Genomic DNA, 22,491 nt, shown 5'->3' with positions numbered 1-22,491 from the left:
CTTACAAAAGAGCAGATACAACGACAAGTTGAATCATGCAAGAACACCGTATGACTGTCGGAGAATACCAGATTTTTTTACATCGATTGTGACGTGTGATCCAGGATCCGAACACGTCCAGTGTATGGAAACACACAAACTAGTCTCCGCCCAAAAAAATTCTGAGTGATTCCTTCGGCATATAATCTTGGTTATAACTTGCTTCTGCTGTTCTTTGATGCGCATGGTATGATCCTACAGCACTGGGTTCCCGTTGACAATTAATGGTGACCACTATGCAAAAGTCCTGAAAACCCACTTGCGTGGAGAGCCATAAGGAAGGAAAGACCACATCTGCTGAAAAAAAATAAACAGTGGTTTTTGCTCTAAGACAATGCCCAACCACATGTTGCTGCTGTTGCATTGGCAGCGACTGAAATTAATGGGGCAGCACTGGGACACCCTCAATTTAAACCCGAACTTGGCACCCTGTGATTTCTGGGCATTCCCAACCTTGAAAAAACAACTGCGTGGAAAGAAGTTCTCAACAGATGATCAAGTCAAAATGCCACAGCTGCAACACTAAAATTGATGTCACAAAACAGTCTACTACACGTCTGAGCCATTGTTGAAACGCTGCAAAAAAAAAAAAAAAAAAAAAAAATGTACTGAATGTGAAGGCTGCTACTTTGCAAAATACAAAATGTTCAGATCCTGTGGCGTCATCGGATTGTGAATAAAAAAATAAAAATACAAATCAGTCTCAATACTTTCCAATCAGCCCTTGTATATATACATACAAACAAAAACACACACACACACACACACACACACACACACACACACACACGAGACAATTCAGCTAAATTATTTTTGCATAGACTACATAATCATCCCCTGCAGTCTGTAAATGGGGAACCCACCTGTACCAGTTGGTAAGAGTCATCATGATGTACAGCGATGCCAGAAAAAGCATGAAGTGAAAGAATGAGTAGCTGTAAGTAACCCCATCTCGTTCATTGTCCACAGCACGGTGCACATCCTCAGTATCACCTAGAGAGCCTTCACTCCTGTTCCCATCTTCTATCAGTGTGGATTCATCACTGGTTAGAGTCAGCTTGTTCACTTGGCTGTTAGATGAAGTTCGAATACTGAGTACACAAAGAATCATAACAGTTATAATAAATGCAGATTGCAATTTGAAACATAGTATAAAAAGAAGACTGGGTAATAACAGACAAAAAAAAAAAAAGACAATGGAGATATAGCAAAAACAAAACAAAAAAAATTTTGACACTGGAACTGTATTGTCTTGCATTTTCTTGAATGCCAAAGTATTTCTGATTAATAAGAAAATTCATTAAATTGCTCTCTGCATGCCACTGTGTACTAGCATAGTTCTACAAAAGTCGACCACACATTGGTGACTAGCCCTGAGGCAGTACTTAATGCAAATTTCCCCCATTGACTTTAATCATTGATAAAGCAGAGAGGTTTTCAATACTGCTGCAGTACATGATATTTTCGGTTTATTGCTTTTACAAGTTAACAATAAAAAAAAAAAAAAAAAAAAAGTGAACATATTTATTATTGTTGCAGTTGTGAGACTTCATCCTCTGAGCTCCCGATTTTTCAATTAGCCTTACCTAAACCTACATCTCTTAAAATGGCTACAGAGGCACCCCATTCACAATTCGATCCCTAGACCTTGTGGCCCTTTGCTCCAATTCACCATTTTGGTCAGCTACCAGATCATTTTGGGCAGGTACTCAGAGCTATTAGAGAGTCTTGTAACATACTTGTATCCAAGTTCATTACGTTTGATTTTGACTTAATGTCCTGGAGGCAAGACGTTCAAAATATCCAGAAACACAGCACAGATATATAGACAGAAAGAAATTAATATTTTTTTACCAAATCAAATTCCAGATCAAAACAAAAACAAAGGATCTTCAAAAGATAGAAGATATCAAAAATAGATTCAGGAATGATGGATGGAATTTTTTTTAAATGACAGACACATTCTCCCTCTTGGTAGGGGTAGAAATGAACCAGAGGGTCCCCACTAGACGACCTGTTTTTAATAGTGTTCCACTGTACCAAGTTACAAGGGTCCCTGACATCCAACAATGTCATAGCCCTATTGCATATTATTTTTACCAATTGCTAAGACAGAGGACCTTCATTTAGGTTATTCATGAAGAAGCACTGAATGGTAATGATCATATTTGATGTTGCATTTTGGTAGATTACGAGATGGTGGATTGTGATTCTGCATATTTCTTTGGGAGCTCATGTTAATTTGAGATGGCTGGATACTTGACTAAGCGGACCATGTTTTTGAGTGCAATGTTTTATATGTTTGCTAGGGATACCTTTTTTACATTTTTTTTGTACTTTAGTTTCTCTGCACAGGTGACTTGTTTTGTTTTCTCTCTCCTTACCCACTTCCCCTTCCCAATTACAGCTAACCTATTATATCCTTAGGCATTGCTGACGTGAAGATTTTCTTTGCTAGACAAAACGCTATTCTTCTATGGAAAGCTAGGGACAGAATTTGAAAATAAAAACCACTGCCTAGACTTTAAGGCCCTTTTGAGTAAAGAACTTTTAATAGTGACATTTGAGAAGCTTGAAGATGAGGACACTGAGAACAGCATGTGTAGCATATGAATTGTATGCCAGATACACTAGAGGCATGTCCCATTTATTATTCAAAAGAACTAGGTTTTCTTTTTGAGTTGATTCATTCCTAGGGAACATCAGCCAGGCTTGCTGATGCATGGGACTTCTGTTAACTCTACATCGAACATTCTCAGGGACTGTTTGAATCGCAATTGGTCCCACTTAGGCAAATTTCTGGATACCATATTACTTTCTGGGCAAGCACAGGCATTTTCACTAACTGGTGTATAAGAACAGAGACAACCTTCAGATACAATAATTTATGTCATTCTTCATCACTTCAGACAATTTCCATGAATTGACCATGGATTTTTCAGAACACGGCTTTCTCTGGCAATTTCTGCTGAATATGAGCAAAGGTGTTTTGTTTTCACTCACTATTGGTCTCGCTCTCATTAACAAATGGTAGGGACATGTAGATTCAGACCATTGGTCTTTTAACTGGAATTCATAAAAGTTAATTCGGGAGGGGCTTCTAGCTGTTGGCAGAAAACTTGAGTCTTATGAACACACAAATATGTTTAAACATATAGAGGAGGGGGGAGTCAAACAGTGCAAAGCTGTTTACAAGACAGATGTGACACAGAAACAATTCCAGGTAAGTTTACAGGAGGGGGCGCCATAAAAATCTGGATTCCTCTCTAAATTGAAGTGAAGGATCTCTTCCCCTTGCCGATATAAAATCACACACATAGCCAAGTCTTATACTTTACATTAGAGAGGAAACTAGAGAAAGGCGAGAATACCTAAATATAAGAATGGGGGCACACTTACACCCATACAGATCTCCTAGACTAGGAAAACATTTATTGGCAACCTTTCCTTAAATCATTTTTTTTTTTTTTTTTTTTTAAATGCAGCGACAACTATGTTCCCTAAGAGCTCTTGTGTACAATGTGGCATTTCTCTAAGGAGGTTATTTTTAACACTACCTACAAATAATGGTTAGGACTGTATATATTAGTCAGATGGGGCTTGGAAAGTATTTTGACTATGGTGTTACCCTAGACTATTCGTGAATGCCAATTAGCTCCAGGAAGCCAAATTTCTTGCTGAGAAAATTGTAGATGCCATAGCTACCTACCTGCCTGTTAATCCTACCTCTAAGGCCCATGGCCTCAATGGTCTTTCCAACAAGTGGTAAAATGTAGTCTGCAATAAATTTCTATCCACCTGCCCCTTTCCAGTAGTTTCTTGGATCTTTTCCCCGCACTCAATGACAGAGCCCTTAATAGCGGCAATTCCTAAAAAGGGGAAGATCCATGAGACAGCTCCTACAGATCATGGTCACTGTCTCTAGTGATGTTAATGTAATGTATTTACAGTTGCTGAGCTTATAATTTTACATGGTCATCCCTTATCCATTCCTAATCAGTCTTCGTTGATGCCTTCCAAGGTGACAAACATTTTTTTGAGGAGGTTATATTCCAATCTATTTTGTTACTGTACTAATGTGATCAATAGAATTATAGTCTTGGACAGACTATGAAAAAGGTATGGACTAACAAGCAGCAATTTTTGCAGTTTGTTTAAAAAAAAAAAAAAAATGAAGTCCGCTCCAAGTTAATTTCCTATGAAACAACTGTAAGTCAAAAGTATTGTCAGGGTCCACAGTAATCTTGATATATTTCACTCCTTACAACTCCCAAGTGATGGTGGGGGCTGGCCATACTCAATCTTTTGCTACTCGTTTTAGCAAAACAATTACTTATTTATACATTGGTATGCAAGCTCGGACACTGCATAAACACAGAACAATGTTAACATGAGCAATGTTTGGGTATTCGGAAGGGCTCACTACTGCCAAGGGAGTGGGCTCACAATTTTGCCTAAGAACACAGCCATGAATAAAGAATGGTACCAAAACATCCTCCAAGAGCAACTTCTCCCAACCATCCAAGAACAGCTTGGTGATGAACAATGCCTTTTCCAGCATAATGGAGCACCTTGCCATAAGGCAAAAGTGATAACTAAGTGGCTCAGGGAACAAAACATCGAAATTTTGGGTCCATGGCCAGGAATATACCCCAGACCTTTAACCGATTGAGATCTTGTGGTCAATACTCAAGAGGCGGGTGGACAAACAAAAACCCACAAATTCTGACAAACTCCAAGCATTAATTAGGCAATAATGGGCGGCCATTAGTCAGTATGTGGCCCAGAAGTTGATTGACAGCATGCTAGGGCGAATTGCAGAGGTCTTGAAAAAGAAGGGCCAACACTGCAAATATTGACTCTTTGCATAAACGTAATGTAGTTGTAAATAAAAGCCATTGACACTTATGAAATGCTTGCCATTTTACTTCAGTATACCATAGTAACATTTGAGAAAAAAGTCTAAAAACACTGAAGCAGCAAACTTTGTGAAAACCAATACTTGTGTCATTCTCAAAACTTTTGGCCATGGCTGTATACTCTGTATTGCAGTAATTTTTATATTTTCTGCTATTGGTAGCTTTGGTCCTGACTGCATCTAAAGATCACTGGTATTAAGCCATGGTTTTTCTCTAAAAACAAAAATAGTTATGAATACTAACACAAAAGTCGATACTACAGTAAGTTAGTGACAACCATCTTTAAACTTTTACATCATGTCTCTACTGTACAGCATTATAGAATATACTAGCACCTTATTCATTTTCTTCAATATAGAGTCAAGCTCCTAACTTATGCTGCCCATCCACTAGCAGACTTCAAAATGACTGCATGATTACGACATTGTAAAAAGTCTGATGTGCCTTCACTGAACGAGCAGTCGTTCAGTGTAGGCACATCAAATCATCTGCCAACATGCTGAACCTGACGTTATCGTAAGGTTGTCCAGCATGTTTGCCCGATGATCCATGTCTAAAACGACCAGCAGGAGCACACATCGCTGGTCGTTTTAGACATTTTTGTAAACGATTTGCAAACGATTAATGAACGTTTGCGTTATCGTTCTATTTATTCGCCTAGTGGATGGGCACCTTTAGGTTCCGTAATGAACCGGCATAAAATAGGTGCACAATTCTGTGAAAGTGCAAAATAAAAGAAAGGCTAAGGGGGTTACAACTAAGCAGTGACCTGTAAAAGTATTCTGGAGTTTTTACATTACTGACATGTGAAAGACTGAATTGAACAGTAATCTATAAGCAAAAAAAAAAAATACATGCACAGAATTTGGTGATGTAAAAAGAGGTAATGTTTAAATCAGGGGAATAGGCCCAATGAAATACAATAGGCTATAAGAGGTATCATGGATACAATAAGTGTAAAATACAGAAACGTGTAAGAAAAGGATATGAGGGAAATGAGGGAGTTGATAAAAAAAATTTAAATAGTACTTATTAAGATACACTTGTCTAAAATAGTCAATGTAGTAGGTTTCAAATTACATTATTTAAAAAAAAAAAAGTGTAAGTTATACTAATAAATACGAAATTTTCAGAGCTCAAATTTACAAATAAAAAAGGTGAAATATTCTATAATAGATATCTAAGATTTCCCAATCATCACTAAACAAAAATCAATACCTGACAACATACCCAATTGTAATATTAGGACAAACTAGGGCACAACCGAATCAAGTCAGGAGTAAAAGAATAAGAGTCCGCACAAGTTCAATATAATATCTGAAAAATAACTACCAGGACATAATGTTCAGAAATTATAATAAACCAACATTGAGGTCCATCCCAAACATACAATTTATTGGACGACTCTGGGTTGGTGGTGCACCCGCAAAATTTGTGTGAAACACATGAAAGAGAAAAATTAAATATTTATATGCAGAGAGCAAAAAATATATCAGAAAAGGACAAATATACCTTGGGCAGGGCACCCTTGGAGAAAAGTAGTAAAGATAGTTTGTAAATGAGATAATGAATTAAGTTAAAACTTAACGTTTAATGATACCTAAAAATAGAGCTCTCGTAAAAATACCTACAAATAGGTTCTAAATAACATATGACATTATGTACACTCAAAAAGTGATTACAATACACTGCAAAACTTAGCAGTTTAGAATCAGGATCTAAATAATTAATGTAAACCTTGCATACAGAAAAACAGATTGTCATAGATTAGATAAATGCAGTCCAATCTCAAAATATTATAGAATATAGGGTTTGGTATGTAATATATACAATTACTGTAAATGAAATAAAGAGATTGAAAATACAGAAAATATCATTAGATATTACAACATATTAGCAACCATCTAGATATTTGAGCAAGGTAATATAAGGAGAAAATATCAGAAGGACCCCAAACAGATAAGTCCTCTGATAGAAGTCACAAAAAGGACTGGAAAGCACACACAAAATTATTATAATAGAATTTAAATGATTTAATACACATTGATAGGGGAATCTAAATAAGTGTAAATATCATTAATTGGGTATAGCCTTAGAGCCTCATCTGAGAAAATCATAGATCTGAGTACATTTATCTAGTTAAGGTAGTAGATTTGGCAGCTAATAGTATATAAGATGTAACTAGCATATATGCACTAACACCTGGGTCTAGCGTGGTCTAAGGTTTAAGTACCAACAGTCATAACAAGTGAAACCTGTATTAATAGCCAATTGATCACTGAATGATAATAGTGAAAGTGAATAAATCACTGATTAAATACACACTAGGATAGTGTTGGCCAACCTTGACACTCCAGCTGTTGTGGAACTATATATCCCAGCATGCCCTGCCACAGTTTTAGCATGCCCTAATAGCAAAACTGTAGCAGTGCATGCTGGGTTATGTAGTTCCATAACAGCTGGAGTGTCAAGGTTAGCCAACACTGTACTAGGAGATTAGTGTTCACAGTTAGCACAGGCCACAAATACAGTCAAGGGTTAATGTGTATACAAAAATATTTGGAAACACATAATAGGTAAATCCTAATTGCCGTTGTGGGAACATAGATAAGTAGTACCAGCAATAAGTATAACCAGCTTGGATATATAGAGTATAATTAACACATATGAGCCTTAATCTGTGTGTGACATTGGTTCATGATCATTGGATTTGTAATCAGTCACCTGGATAAATGCCTTAAACCGAGTGTTAGTAGAAAGTAAAGCCTGGAATAAAGGGACGCAAAGTCACTTCTACTTTCCCCTGTCTATCAAACGGGATGAGAGCGTGACAAACATGTAAACCAGTTGAATCAACAGAAAGCGCTTCTGCTGTTTGAGATGGTAGCTGCATCTCTCCCCTGATACCAAAGGCATTGCAGGGGAGTCAAGCGCTAGAGACTCAAATGAGAGAGCGCTATAGAGCAATAGAAAAAGTACCTGTAAGTTGAGCAAATCAAAGAGGCTGCAAGGACGTGTGTGCAAGGGATCCTGCTACTATGAGCAATGGAGTACGCGCGTTTCGCCAGGAAAGTTTGGTGCACATAAATTTTGTTCCTAAATGGCCTTTAGTGGCAGTACCTTTGGCATATTTCAACAACAATCTGTCTCTCGTATATATTACATACACACATACATACCTGGAGTACAGAACACAGAGCAGGAAGAGAATAAGTCCCACGATTCCTTGAGCATCCCACCACTGCACTACCTGAACTTGCCCTGGAGTGGTAGTTGTATTGTAGCCAATTATGCCAAGCAAACTGGGATTGCACTTCCGATCTATGAGACATCGGGGGAAAGAGAAGTGAAATGTGTATACAAAGCTGTGCTCATTAATGCAACAACAAAAATGTAACACCAATGTAAATGTGCATACCTGGCTCGTTGGTCATGGCAGACCAAGTCAGATACATGGTGTAAATGGTTATCACAGAAGACTGCAGCAGACCGGATCTGGGCTGAGATTCCTTAAACAGAAGCAGAAATGCAGACACATGCAATGTATTGAATTATTTTATTATACATTAACAAGGCTCAGGTATGGGGAGCATTTGTCATTTATTCATAGGACTATTTTATACAGCTGTGTAAGGTTCAAGTAAAAAAGCCAACCTGTTCAAAGCATTCATGGAATTAGGTTATACAAATGCCAGAAATAGCCATACTTTAAAATATTCCTGGGTTTATCCTCTATTTGAGGAAGAGGCTCAAAAACACTGCCCTTTGTTTTCTCTTATCAGGTATAGGACTAGGGCCGTCAAGGTGGCTCTTGGGTGAAGGGTCAGAGTTTTTTTTTTTTTTGCCTGAATTTTAGCAGCATAGACATCAAGAGGAGTTCTGGGATATTTTAGATCTCTGCTTCCCGAAGGAACACTAAGCATGGACAAAAGTATTAAAGCCATTGAGCATACAAGGGATCAGCATACTTTTTAACTAGAATTGTGGATGCTGTATTCTCCAGTACATTAAAGAAGAAATACAAAGAAAATGTAGATTACATCTCTTAATAAGATGATAGTTCTATTTGGAGGCATTTATAGGCATCACTGTGTTTTCCAAAGTCAACCCATTCAGTGTATTTTTTTTTAGAACCAAATCGGAGGCAATAAAAATGTAAAAGAAGCCCTCTATAGTTTACCCGAACTAACATGCCTCTACCAGCCAGCAAGCTTAGGGGCACATACCTGGATCTTCGGCAGAACGGACATCATAGAAGCTCCAATACACAGAAGCAAATTCACACTGATAAAAGCTTTGTTTTCAGTGCAGCCCTCAGGATGGGTGTAATAGACATAGAATAGCACTACAGCTACCAGTGACAATGCATAGTTAATGCCTGTAGCTGACAGCAATGCTGTGGAAACAGATATTATATAATGTGGATTTAATAAATGAGGATTTAAAAAAACACATAAAAAAAAAAAAAAAAAAAAAATCACATTTTAAAGAGTCACATTTTAATGTGGTGCTCTTATTGCATATGCCAAATTAAGTATACAACAGTAAGGCTCAAATAAAAGAAAAAAAAAAGTAATTAACACTTGTCATTAGACCGTATTACATAAGCATGGCTCACCTGCGTACCAGCACCGAGAGTTTCCTTCTTCCATCTTCTCAACCCAGGACTCATTCCAAGAATGAGCAAAGTCAATCAGCAACACAAGCTGGATGAGGATGAAGCAGAATGCTCCTCCCATTCCAACATAGAACCACACTGAAATCAATAACAAAAGTGTGACTAAAAAAAGGAGGAAATCGCAGTGCGAGATGCAGATTAGGGTAAGAAACAAATATGAGTACACTGGGGAAGCTGAAAACTGACTGTAAAAGAGGAAAAAAAATAAAATAAAAATAACCCACACCTGTATCCAGACCCTGGGCACAGCTGCACAATCTAACAATAAATGCTAAAAGGTACATCCAGAAACAGCACATTTAGAGCATATGGAGTCTCTTCGAATACAGAACTTCCACATGGCATCAGGAATATGATATACTAGTGTTCATTCTAGGGTGGGCAGGGCAGCTATCACAGAAGTGCGTGCCTGAAAAAGGGGCGTGGTCACTAGAAAAGGGGACATGTCCTTGAGGCACACTCCCTTCTCATCACTGTAGAGGGCGTGCCCAGCACTCACAGAGATGCCAGGCTGCCCCCAAGTTCTCTCCATAGTGTGAATAGATGCAGTGCGCATGGCGCCCATTCACTCGCCCGTGATTGTTTCACCTGAACTTTTCCCACCCACGGGACACTGTGGTCCGCGGGTGGGGACGGCTGTTTCAGCAGGGCGCATTTCAGCGACTTCAAATCGGGTAGGGTGCAGCGCCCCGCTGAAACACTATATACAGTGTGTAAAATGTCTAAGTGGATTTGCTGATAACTAATGAAATATATAACAAGACCTGGCTCAATAAGACATTATATATGTATACAAGTGACACATAGCTGCCAAAATTCACCTGTTGTAAAGGGTCCTTCAGGAATGAAAAACGCACCAACTGTAATTCCAATGGCTGCGGCAAACTTAAAGAACCAGAGACTGCAAATAAAGAAAAGTTTCTATCATATACTAAAATAATTTCATTGCCATCTATACCATCTTTACACCTTCACAATATAACGATTAAAGGACAAAAAATGTGGTGAGTTTCCTTCATAAGGACAAGTGTTGTTCAAAAAAATATAAAATTGTTTACAGAATTTAATTTTTATATTTAAAAACATTGCAAATGCAATAATAAAAGAACAGTTACAATTAATAAGCTATATTATTTGCTTGTTAGCAATCACATTTTATACTTCTGGTAAAATGAAATAAAAACATCCTATTAAATATACTGATATATTGTTTGTTAGAAATTAATGTCTCACCCATTGTGAATTGCAGCCCGTGGATCCTGACTACTCTTCACTTTAATCATAAGAAGAGAAAAGAGGAGGAAAAACATGGCCATCCCAAAGCACACACGATACACAGCTTTGTACCCGACCAGCACATCGCAGTTGACATGAGCACTCACTCCTGGGATCGATGATCCCATTCCTCCATCACAAAAGCCAGGAATCTGCAACACAATTTCATTACAGATAGGCATTATGACCATTACACCAACACACAATTACAATAATACATCAATGGGACTTTAACACTACGTCGTTCTACAGCTTTCTGACCTTTTTGAGATGTTCCTCCATTCCTGGAACCAACATCACACAAGCAACTCCGACCCCAAGTAGTAAGAAGAAGGCATAGATGAGTCGAGTCACTGTGGAATTATTCCCACTTGGGCAGCACCGGCACAACAAGCATGGTGCACTACCGCAAAGGCAAGGGATCTAAAGAAGACATATGGAGTATCACTAGATGTAGAAATACATTCAATGTTGGAGATACTACTATGAACATTACAATTAGGACTACTATATAACCACACACAGACAGTAGACAAACAATAGGATATACAAAGGTTTAAATGGGTAAATTGTTGAGATGTTCAAAAAGTCAACATTTTTTTTTGCTTATTTTTAGGGTTAGGTTTAGGCTAAAATAAGTAAGAAAACAAACAAAACAGCCTTCTGGTGTCGACATTTAACCATGTTGACATATTGGTTGTTGACAAAGTCCATCGGTCGACATGCAGGTGTTGACTTTTCATACCACACCAAAAATGTTTTAATGCTACTTCGTTGTAAAGCCCTTCATTAAAAAAAAAAAAGAAAGAAACAGGACCACCCAAAAGAACACAACTTCCCATTTAGGGCAGAATTCAATTCAGCGCAATGCTGAACAGCCCCGGGAGGGATCTCCCGCAGCGATTCAATTCAGCACGCTGTTAAGTCTGAGAATGCTGGTTCTCACGACAACCTGGGTGTTTAGTCACGAAAAACGGCATTCTCCAACTAAAGTGGCGGCAGCGCAGCTGTTAGCGCCACACTAAGCCGGCAAACAGCATCGCAGCAGGCACTTTTGGCGAATATCTCTTCGCATCCCCAGGGAGGTGCGAGAAGGAATCCTTTAGCCCGCCCAAACATCGCGTTGAAGTGAATAGCTTCGGGAGCTCCCACCCGGGGCTATTCAACATCGCTTTGAATTGAATTCCCCCCTTAATGTCAAGACTCATCTTTACTTAGATACTGCAATGGTTACTCAAGCTAACCTGACTGAAATAGGCTAAATAATAATGAGACTGTACAGCAATAATGAGCAATTAGATGGGAGCCATGTAGTTATTTGGAAATGTAACATTCTCTCTTCATCTTCAGACATGCCATGTTTAATTAGGGGATAATGAAAGCCAAGTGCTCACCTATTTCCATATCCCCTTACTTGTTACTCTGGAGGTCAGTTACCTCCATAACTGTGCAGCTCCCACTACTTTAATAGACGACCAAACTTGAGTAGTGCACCAACACACCACGATTGTATATGCCATGATTAATGCAGTCTTCATTCTAGCACCCTGCACCTGTCACAACCTGTGCAGTTCCTCTTTCCTGCCTTGGGTGTCGCTCTCTGCTCTGTTTCTTCTAGCACACACTGGTCTGTATATCAGCAGTTTGTTGCATCAGCTGAGTGTGCTAGAAGCACCATAGCAGAGAGTGACACCAGAGGAAAAAAAGAGGAACTGTACGGTATGTGACAGGTAGAGGGTGCTAGAATGAAAATGAATTAATGTGTTCCACAAGCCCAGAGGAATGAAGCTATAAAAGGAAGACTTAAGTACAAGAAAGATCAAAGGTGTCAGAGGATCAAAATATCAAACTTCTTTGCTTGGAAACTTGACAGCTGAAAAGGTGGCATTAGCAAGTGTCTAAAGGCACTACAACGACCTCGTTAGAGACGGGATCCGGAGGGTGCCAGCATCGACAAGTGCATACACGCTTGTCGATGCCGGCAGCGAATGCGGGGGCAATGCTGCATTCGGCAGCATGGGCCTTGCCAACGATGGCGCGCGGGTACACACTGGCCAATATGCCGCTCCAATCCGCGGAATCAATTGACATATTGCTTAGAGTGTGCCTGACATTACAAATAAGGCTAGTCCTCAGACACTGGACTAGTTAGAAAAGTGGATATAAACGTATCATTTTATATTTGGGTTGGGTTCTTCTGTAAGGTATAGAATAGGTGTCCTGTTTGAGTACTACATTGCATAAGGGAGATCAGCTTGTGGACAAAAAACAAACATGCATCCAATTGGTACTGAGGTAATACTATATGAGTGCAGTCAGAAGGGATACTATAACAAGACTGCCTGGTGCTGGGATTGGAACAGTTTTTGAAGAGCCACGTGATAGGTTTACATCCTAAATTTGTCCTTGAAAAAGCAGGTGCTCTCATACGTCATCTTAAATTATTATATCAAGTTTCATTTATGTCCAAATGCTTAAGACATCAGACTCTGCCATGCATCACACTAGGGAAGTTTGAAGGTTTAAACTTCCCTGAATAATAAGAGTGCTGTAAACAGACTGGAGGAACTGTACACAGTGGTATGGCCAGTGTCGGACTGGGGAATGAAGGGCCCACCAGGTGAATGCAGTGATAAGGGCCCATACGAAGGGGTGTGGCCAGCCTTCCACAGAGGCAGAGTGCAAAGTCTGGGCCCCTTACAGAATATATATTTAGTAAATATTACTAGTTCATGCATGATAATGTACCAGATTAATAACAGCAATGCATTGTAGAAAATACACCAAAGACCTGTGCAGTAAAATGTAACATATAATGTATAATTCAAGAGCACAGTTTGGAACCTGATCCCTAGAAGATGGGGTGGGCCCTCAGGCAGTGGGACCCACCGGGGGTTTCCCCTGTAGCCATGTTGGCCAGTTCGACACTGAGTATGGTTAATAAATACAGAACAAGAAACAGCCAAAATAGTAAGCCTTCGACTTAAAGCAGGCTGTCAGTAATTGTACAAAACCCACTGGATGTTTCCCCCATTTCTGAAAAAGAGTACAAGGTATTTATTTTTCATACATAAGCCATTTCTCCAACCTTTAAGCTGAAGAAGTCAACAAATTATTCTTCACAACATTCAAACAGTGGAGAAATCACTTTTGCTAAAAATCTAACAGCATCTGTGGGTAGCGTAGCGTTCCCGCTAGGCTGTTTTAGCGGGGCGCGGCGCCCTGCCCTCCTGCTGGAGGGCAAAAAGCGCCCTGCCCTCACAGCCTGCGGGAGCCGTTCTCACCCGCGGGACGCAGTGTCCCGCGGGTGGAGAAACATGCGGTGACCCGGTCACCGCCGGAGAATAGACGCCGGGCGCATGCGCCCGGCATCTATTCTCCCTGTCTGCAGGGCTTGGGGGCTGCCCGGCGTGTCCGTAAGTGCCGGGCACGCCCCCAAGAGTGACGAAAAGGGGACGCATCTTATAGACACGCCCCCTTTTCCGATGACCGCGCCCCCTTCTCGGACGCGGGCGTGCATGCCCTCTCTAGCTCCGGCGCCCTGCCTCCCGCCGGAGCTAGAAGGAACACTAGTAGCGTTATGTCCACTTTCATGTCAACCGAGAGTAGAAAAAGCAGTGAAGACCGTGATATCTTCCTGCTTCCTTCCACAGTGCATTGGCTGCTCCACCCCTCTACTGCCAGCAGCAGTGAGTACTTTGGTTCTATACAGTATGATATTCGTTTAATAGCAAAGAAAAGCTCCAGTCTTTTGATTACCGTATATACTCGAGTATAAGCCGAGTTTTTCAGCACAAAAAAATGTGCTGAAAAAGTACCCCCTCATCTTCCGGCTCCCGCAGTGGGTGATGGGAGACACATCGTCATGACGACGTCTCTCCCATGCAAAGCGGCCGGAGGAGCGGACAGCGGCGGGACCAGGAGCGGGAGTTTCAGGTAAGTGATTTTTTTTTTTTTATTCTTGTCACGTCTCTCTCTACTGGGGGGGACTACAGGGGGCATTATCAGGGGGGATTACCACTGGGGGAACTACCAGGGAGGGATTACTACAGGGGGCACTACCAGGGGAGGATTACTACAGGGGGCACTAAAAGGGGGGATTACCACTGGGGGAACTACCAGGGGGGGGATTACTACAGGGGGCACTACCAGGGGGGGATTACTACAGGGGGCATTACCACTGGGGGTACTACCAGGGGGGGATTACTACTGGAGGCACTGAAAGGGGGGATTACCACTGGGGCACTACCAGGAGGGATTACTACTGGGGGCACAACCAGGGGGAATTACTACTGGGGGCACAACCAGCTGCTGCTATTTCCCACACTAGGCTTATACTCGAGTCAATACGTTTTCCCAGTTTTTTGGGGTAAAAGTAGGTACCTCGGCTTATATTCGGGTCGGCTTATACTCGAGTATATATGGTAATCGGCTTGATATGTAGTGTTAGTTTAATATATATATTTTACACATACACTGTATATACTAAACAGCTATGAAGTGCATCACAGGGCACAGCAGAATTTGCTGGGCACAGCTGAAAACTATTAAGTTGATTGGAGCAACCATTCTAAATAACCGTTTTAAGAGGCATGAACCAGCATTAGGAGGGTGTGCTGGTTCATTCAGTGCTATTCGGAGGATTCTGGAGTACCTCCAGGTGAGTTGGCTCCCAACTTAGATATACTAATGTATGTGCTATTGTGTGGCACAACTATGAAATTATATGACACAAAGGGGGTGCTATTATGATGTAGCATTAGGGACCCTGGTACAAAGACGCCTTGACGTGGCCCGGTGCTTAAATATATCTTTGCAAATATATGCAACCACGATCTATCATTTCTATTATCATGTAGTATTCAAATCTTATTGCTTGTCTATTGCAGTGTGCCGGGGGACATTTTTTTTTTTCTTTTCTCTTGTCGAATATGTTCAGCCAATATCTTTACGATTATTACCATTTTTCACTTAATTTACGCTGCTGTGCAGAAATATCTTTACAGGGACAGTGGTTGCACTACAAAGTAACCGGAGGCTTGTTTTCGGATGTCTAAAAAGACGGACTTCTGTATCTTGCATAGCGCATGCTTCAACTTCAGGTCGGCCATGCACCTCCTAATTGGCCCAGCTTTTCAGCATCGTTGCATCATCACATGCGTCACTGAGGAGAGCACACGGGCCAGTACGCTAACATAAAGGCCCATATATCTATGAATATAAAAAACAATGTGTTTACATATGAATTTTTTTTTTTTCACATGTAAACACATTTGTTTTTTATATTTATAGAGACATTTTATATGAGCAGTACAAACTAATGATGATCGGCACATGAGGGGAAGAGAGTGGGACGAGTTTTAGCCACCTGCACGGACTGATACTGTAGGAAGAGAGCCATATGTCCCTGCACTTTTCAGCCGAAATAAGGCCGTTACTCATTCACTACTTTCAGATGGAGTTATAGAAGGCAAGTTTTTACTTAATGTTATTCTGCTTGCTGAATAGCAGAAAATGCTGTAGAGAACAATGGTTTGCTCTCTACAATGCAATGTTGTAGGAGTCGGGCATTAACTGAGAAGATAATTGTGTTATTTTCTCTGTTAATTTCCTACATAGCTGTGATACTTAAATAATACAGAAACTAACATTTCCACATTATTTATGTGAAATTTGGCTTCCTAAATAGATTAAATAGCTACAAAATCATTGGAATTATCTGACTGCTACCACTCATGAACACTGTAAATAAACACTAATATGTATGGGATGTGGCCTAGTCAATAAAATATTTTCTTTTACTCAAATACATGATGTTATCTGATTTGCCACATAGCAGACTGTTTGGCTGCAGCGATGTCATGTGACAGTTTATGTGCAATTAGCAGTACAGGAAACAGACATACATGCAGATCAAACATGTGAGCACGTGTCATGATGACACACCGGGTTGTGTTTATAACAGCACTGCAGGGTGCGTGATTCTGAATTCGCTCCCACTCCAAAAACCGTTAAACAGTTAGGAGTAACAGCCACAACAGAATGGTAAATACAACGTACACATCAGTGCACAACCTCATTAGTAAGTATAAGTGCAATATACCAAGCCAGACATACTTCAGCCTACAAATGCAATCATGTTACGGTCAGCAGCATTACCAAGAGACAAAGGGGTCAATCCAAATAGGTGCGAAGTGCCGTTCCAAGGGCACAGCATCTCAAACCGCTACCCGACCCTAGATAAATTTGCGCAGAGCCCTATGGGGCTGCGAGCAATATTAGGCAAATCCGGCCTGCCGTAAGGTGCGGCCACTGCCGCGATGTCTTGCACACGCGAGATCGCACCTAATGGGATTGACCCCAGAGGGCTCAATGCAATTAGCTGCAAAGGGAGCAAGTTACCTTTGCCACAGCATTAAAACGCCGGCAACGGCAGCGAATCTCGCACCCTACTCTGAACCCGAATTTGCACAATTTTGCTCAGAGACCTATGGAGCTGCCAGCACTTTTGCGCGATTTCAGGCTGCCATAAAGTGTGGCTGTTGCCATGATGACTCACACCCGCGAGACCATCGCAGCCAATAGGATTGACCCTAAAGATTATAGCCATGGTAATTTATCAATCTGCTGCAGTGTCAGATGTACTCTAAGGAAGACCCTCCTGGAAGCAATGAGCATACAGAGGCTGCTAGATACAGAAGGAGAGGGGAATATCATTGTTACCAAGCCGTGACCTGCCAAATACATGCAATACCATCGTCACAGCTCCCATTATTAGACATCAGCTGTTCCCTTCCCTGGGCTTGCACATCCCCTCGCAGCCCACCCATAGTACAAAGCCCCCGCAGTGATTACCCAGCTGCTGGCGGCACACAGGCCCAGGACTCCCCCCATGATGGCGTCGTTGTCACACGGTAAAAATGGAGCCTTCGCGAATACACCTTGTTTACAACAAGCCAGACAGGAGGCTCTGGGCGGTGACCCAGCTCTTTGTCACTTCCGTCTCTGTGATATCCGCCCCAGGGCGTCATGTACAACGTACTAATAAGAGATGTAGCATTATGCTGATTGGCGGCCATGTTACAAGAGCCTGAATTTCCGTTATATTGGCAGGCATCTGGCTATGACATAATGGCCGCGGTGCTACAACCGCAGTAGTTCAGTTGGGTCTCTCGTGCCGGCTGTGACTCACATGTTACATCACAGTGATTATTATTATTTACAGTGATGTTATTATTATTTATAGCACTAACATCAGCTCTCTTCTGCACATTACTGGAATTTTTACAATCTCCAGAGAACAACATCCATTATCAGACCCCTCCAACATGACCCCTTCCACCAGATACAAAATGCTTTCCTGTTGGACTTCCCACTTAAGGGTCAGTCCTATTGTTTGCAAAGGGTGCAAGTTGCCGTTGCCACGGCATTAAAACGCCAGCAACGTCACCGCATCTCGCATTCCTCGCGGCACACTCTGAGCCCCAATTCGCACAATTTTCCTTGGAGCCTCATGAGGCTGCGAGCACTTTTGTTGCGAGTTTGGGCTGTCGTCAAATGTGGCTGTTGTCGCACCCGCGAGAAAATCGCAGACAATTGGAATGAGCCCTTACTTTATAAATGCAGTCATCTGTGTTGAAATGATGAATTGATAAAAGGGGTGTTTCAACACAGATGGCTCCAATTGTAAATTAAGTGGGAAGTCAATGAGCAGAGCATTTTGTCTCTGGTGAAAGGGATGATGTTGGAGGGTATGTATTATGTAACTCAGGTGTTTTAAGACATACCCATCATTTGTTATGCTGGGCATACACTATACAATTATCTGTCAGATAGCTGTCCAATCTGGCTGGTTGGAATGAAAATCTAGTAATGTATTGGAGCAAATGACAATCGACCATTTGCTCACAAACACTGGAAAAGAGACAAAAATGGTCGATCAGACAAATTGGTTAAAACACACAAATTTAACCAATTTGAACCATTGTTTTTTGTCCGGTTTCAAGTGTTTTAGACCATATGATCAACTGTCATTTGCTCACATACATTACCAAGTTTTTATTCCAGCCATCCAGATTGGACAGATATCTGACAGATAATGCCCAGCATTAGAGATGAAAATTTCGATACAATGTACTGTAGTTTAGATTCCTGATATAATTGGATTGTAGGTATTTGTGACAATCCGTTAAGGAGTTGATTCAATTAGCTGTGAGGCAAATTGCCTAGCGACTAAGTACAACTATTGTAGCAGCCCCATAGAGCTAAGTAAAAAAAAATGCTAGTCTGGAGCGAGATTGGGTTGGGAGGGGGCGAGTTCAGCTACCATTGCCAGCTTTTCTGTGCTGTTGCAACAGCAACTCGTCTCCCTTGCGGCTAATTGATTTGAATGCCTTTTGCACACAAAACCTGCAAGTCACATAGGTATTGATGCAATATTGAACTTATGCCTTTTTGCAGAGCAAAACTTTCATGTTTTTACACTGTGCATGCTTTGCAACTTAGGGGGTGAGCCAATTCTTTTAGTGCAGTTGCAGCTCCCTTTGTGCTATGTTTTTGCTTCCAACGGACATGAACATGGCATACTCTATACTTACCTACTTTGCTGCCCCCTCCTCAAGATCCCCATTTTCTGTAAAGCTTCCTGACTCTGCTACTTGCCGCCCACAAACACCAGCAGCATGTCATTCATGCTGAGGCTTTTGGGTGCGCTGCAAGTGAGATCACAGCCTGCGCAGATCTAAAAACATTGGAGATGTGCATTAACATCAGGTTCACATACATCTCTGAATAGGCCCAATGCGTGTGTGTGTGAATGCCAGACAGATGGATTTGCAAGCATCGCAAGGGAAATAGATATTCCTATGACTGTATGCTTTTCAGCCCATCACTCCATGAGGGTTATTCAATTGGTTTCTTGCACCTGATCGCAAAAAATGAAATTTAATTTGGTTGCCATTGCCTTATTGCGCATATCCCGCCCAAATAGACTGGGTTTAACTACGTAAAATGACCAAACCCGTCTAAAGCCCTGGCTGGCCCACATTTCTGCTCACCACCACAGGAAGGCGCGAGCAGAAATTTGTGCTCTCGTGGCTATCCTTGCCCGAATGGAGCACAAATTTAATTGCCCCGTCAGGTGCCCATTCACCAGAGCGCTAAAAACATTTAAATCTCTGCTCATATGTTAATCATACTTGCCTACCCTCCGCTCCCACCCCCCTGTAGTTACAGTATAAATCTCGGCGGGGGGGGGGGTGATGCGTTTTGCACTGAATTGTGTCATCATTGCCCCTCCCCCTGGTTCAAAATTACATTAACATCGGCATTGTGAAGAGGGGACGGGGCCACGATGACGCAATTGCGCTGTCATGCCCCGCCCCCAATGATGTATCATCTGCCCGGCCACGCCCCCCGCTATGAAAGCCAAACAGCTCCCTCCCGGAAGGCTAGCATGATGTTAATCCCCTGCAATATATATATATATATATATATAAATTATAAAAATTCCAACATCCATAGATAACATCAAACAGAGGTTGAAACATCTATATAATAAGCAAAGGAGTGTGTGTGTGCGCGTGTGTGTGTGTGCATGTGTGGGGGTCTGTCTGTTTATGCATGGCCAGAGTTTTGTACCTAGTTCCACCAAATTTGGCATGGTGGTGTAGTTTGACCAGGATTAGATTTTTGCCTAGTTTTGAACTTCGTCAAAGCCACACACTGTCACACAGTACCATAAAACCAGGACACTCTTAAATTACACAGGTTCTGGGGCTGGCTTCATACACATATTGTCACACTCTCATCTCTTCCAAAGTGCTGTGTTATATCACTTTTCCAACAGCCGCATACATGAAATATGGAGTTAGTCAGCCAGTGTTTGCGTAATAAACTTTGACATTAAACAGTGTGCATTATTATCATTTCACTCACTGTCTCATCTTACAGCCGCCCCCCAGGATCTTAGCAGAGTGCCTGGCAGGCTAATGAACAGCTCAGCACTCAAGACATTCAGACTGTGGCAGACAGCATAATCAGTCCACAATCTTTGATCTCGGCAAAAGCTTAACATACGGAGATTACAAACAGCAGGGGAGATTAATTGCAGCTAAACAGTGCCACTGCAGACATGCCATCTTCGATCTGGAATGGGATTCCAGTCCCAGCATTCACCCCTGATGGCAGTCCTGCTAGATATGGTCTTCAATGTTGTTCTACAGAGTGATTTCAGGGAGTGATTCAGCTGCAGACGCAGTGAAAGGGATCACACAGATTCCTGATTATTGGGAATCTGCGCATGCACCTAAGGCGCACTGTGCATATGCAGTATGAGTCTGCGGTCCCGCACACAATCCGGCAGCAGACTTTCAGTAATTTACCGTCTGCTGCCATTTCTGGGCGGGGAGGGGGCAGCACCACCCTCCGTATCCCAAAACGGAGGAGTGTAGCCGCCATTGGGGAGTGGAGAGGCCAGGGTCTTTGTCAGCTGTCAGAGATTTCCTGGCCTCTTTTACTCATCTGTAGTAGCTGGTTTGCGTGACCCCATGGTCACTCAACCGGCTGAATGGATCTCAGATGATCCGATGCTGCATCCTTGCACACAACTCAGATCAGTAATACATGCAGGAGGCCTGACGCTCCTGCTGCATTACCATATTACAGCTATGGCAGCTGCTAACATGTTAGAAGCTGCGATAACCTATCCGTCAGCTGAATCACCCCCTCTGTTCTGCAGTTATTTCTGTAATTCAAGTGATTTTGGAAGCTATACTGATTTCTGTTCTGTAAGTCAGTCTGCTCCTGATGTACCCCATTCCTAACAGTATGAGAATGCACCTGCCTGCACTGTCATTTATTCCTAATTTGCATAGTTATCCAGGTTATAGGTGAGGACAAAGTAAAAAAAAATTGAATGCTGCAGGTTTACTTCAGGTTCCAGTCTAAAACGCTGGGCATCCCAGCTAGTATGTAATAAATCTCATGTCCAGGCAGTTTGGAGAAACACTTTATTTACTAATTCTAGCATTAGTCCCTATCTAATTAAAATTAATACACAGGATCAACCGCATGGGGACCTCTGTAATTAAACGTTTTTTTAATTAGGTATTGAAAATATATTATTCTACACATTATGTGGATTTATCTGAACAAACAAACTTATTAATAAATAGGCTTGCCATATCATTCCTTTAGTTCGGGACACATGAATTACCAGGTTCTGTAATTAAACCAGGTGAAATGGAGACTTGAAGTTAGCCTGCAACAGAATCTGATGGTATAAGTGAGGGAAGGAAAAGCAGGATAGAGGACCCTGCTCATGAGAGCTTACAATCTAAAGGAGAGTTTCAGACAGAGAAGAATGACACACGGGACAGGCAGCATGTGAGGAGCATGGATCAGTGAATTACGATGAGAGATGGAAGGTTTTGATAAAGAAGTGTGTCTTCAGAGCTCATTTGAAGTTTTGTAGAGAGGTGGAAAGTCTGATAAGGAGAGTGAAAAAGTTCTAATGGCAAGGAGAAGCATGGACAACATCTTGGAGGCAGAAGTGGGAGGAAGTAATCAGTTGGGAGGAGA

The 22,491-nt window shown here is 41.5% G+C and overlaps 1 protein-coding gene across 1 annotated transcript in view; it reads right to left on the bottom strand.

The window, feature by feature from the left end:
* Positions 1 to 17,930, bottom strand: part of SERINC1 (serine incorporator 1) — a 21,909-nt gene extending 3,979 nt beyond the window's left edge. Inside the window, exons 1-9 of the mRNA XM_088443115.1 lie at positions 17,767 to 17,930; positions 11,173 to 11,334; positions 10,870 to 11,063; positions 10,458 to 10,537; positions 9,577 to 9,714; positions 9,185 to 9,354; positions 8,377 to 8,467; positions 8,138 to 8,279; positions 903 to 1,130 (exon numbers count right to left, since the gene is read on the bottom strand). Coding sequence (XP_088299241.1) covers positions 903 to 1,130; positions 8,138 to 8,279; positions 8,377 to 8,467; positions 9,185 to 9,354; positions 9,577 to 9,714; positions 10,458 to 10,537; positions 10,870 to 11,063; positions 11,173 to 11,334; positions 17,767 to 17,805 — 1,244 coding nt within the window. The 5' untranslated portion in view covers positions 17,806 to 17,930. The remainder of the gene's footprint in view (positions 1 to 902; positions 1,131 to 8,137; positions 8,280 to 8,376; positions 8,468 to 9,184; positions 9,355 to 9,576; positions 9,715 to 10,457; positions 10,538 to 10,869; positions 11,064 to 11,172; positions 11,335 to 17,766) is intronic.
* Between the last annotated feature and the right edge of the window lie 4,561 nt (positions 17,931 to 22,491).

This window comes from Taudactylus pleione, unplaced genomic scaffold (assembly GCF_031769625.1).
Source record: "Taudactylus pleione unplaced genomic scaffold, aTauple2 ptg000326l, whole genome shotgun sequence".
In the NCBI taxonomy this organism is placed as follows: Eukaryota; Metazoa; Chordata; class Amphibia; order Anura; family Myobatrachidae; genus Taudactylus; species Taudactylus pleione.
Note: the sequence above shows the minus strand (reverse complement) of the source record. Positions and strands in the feature narration are given on the sequence as shown.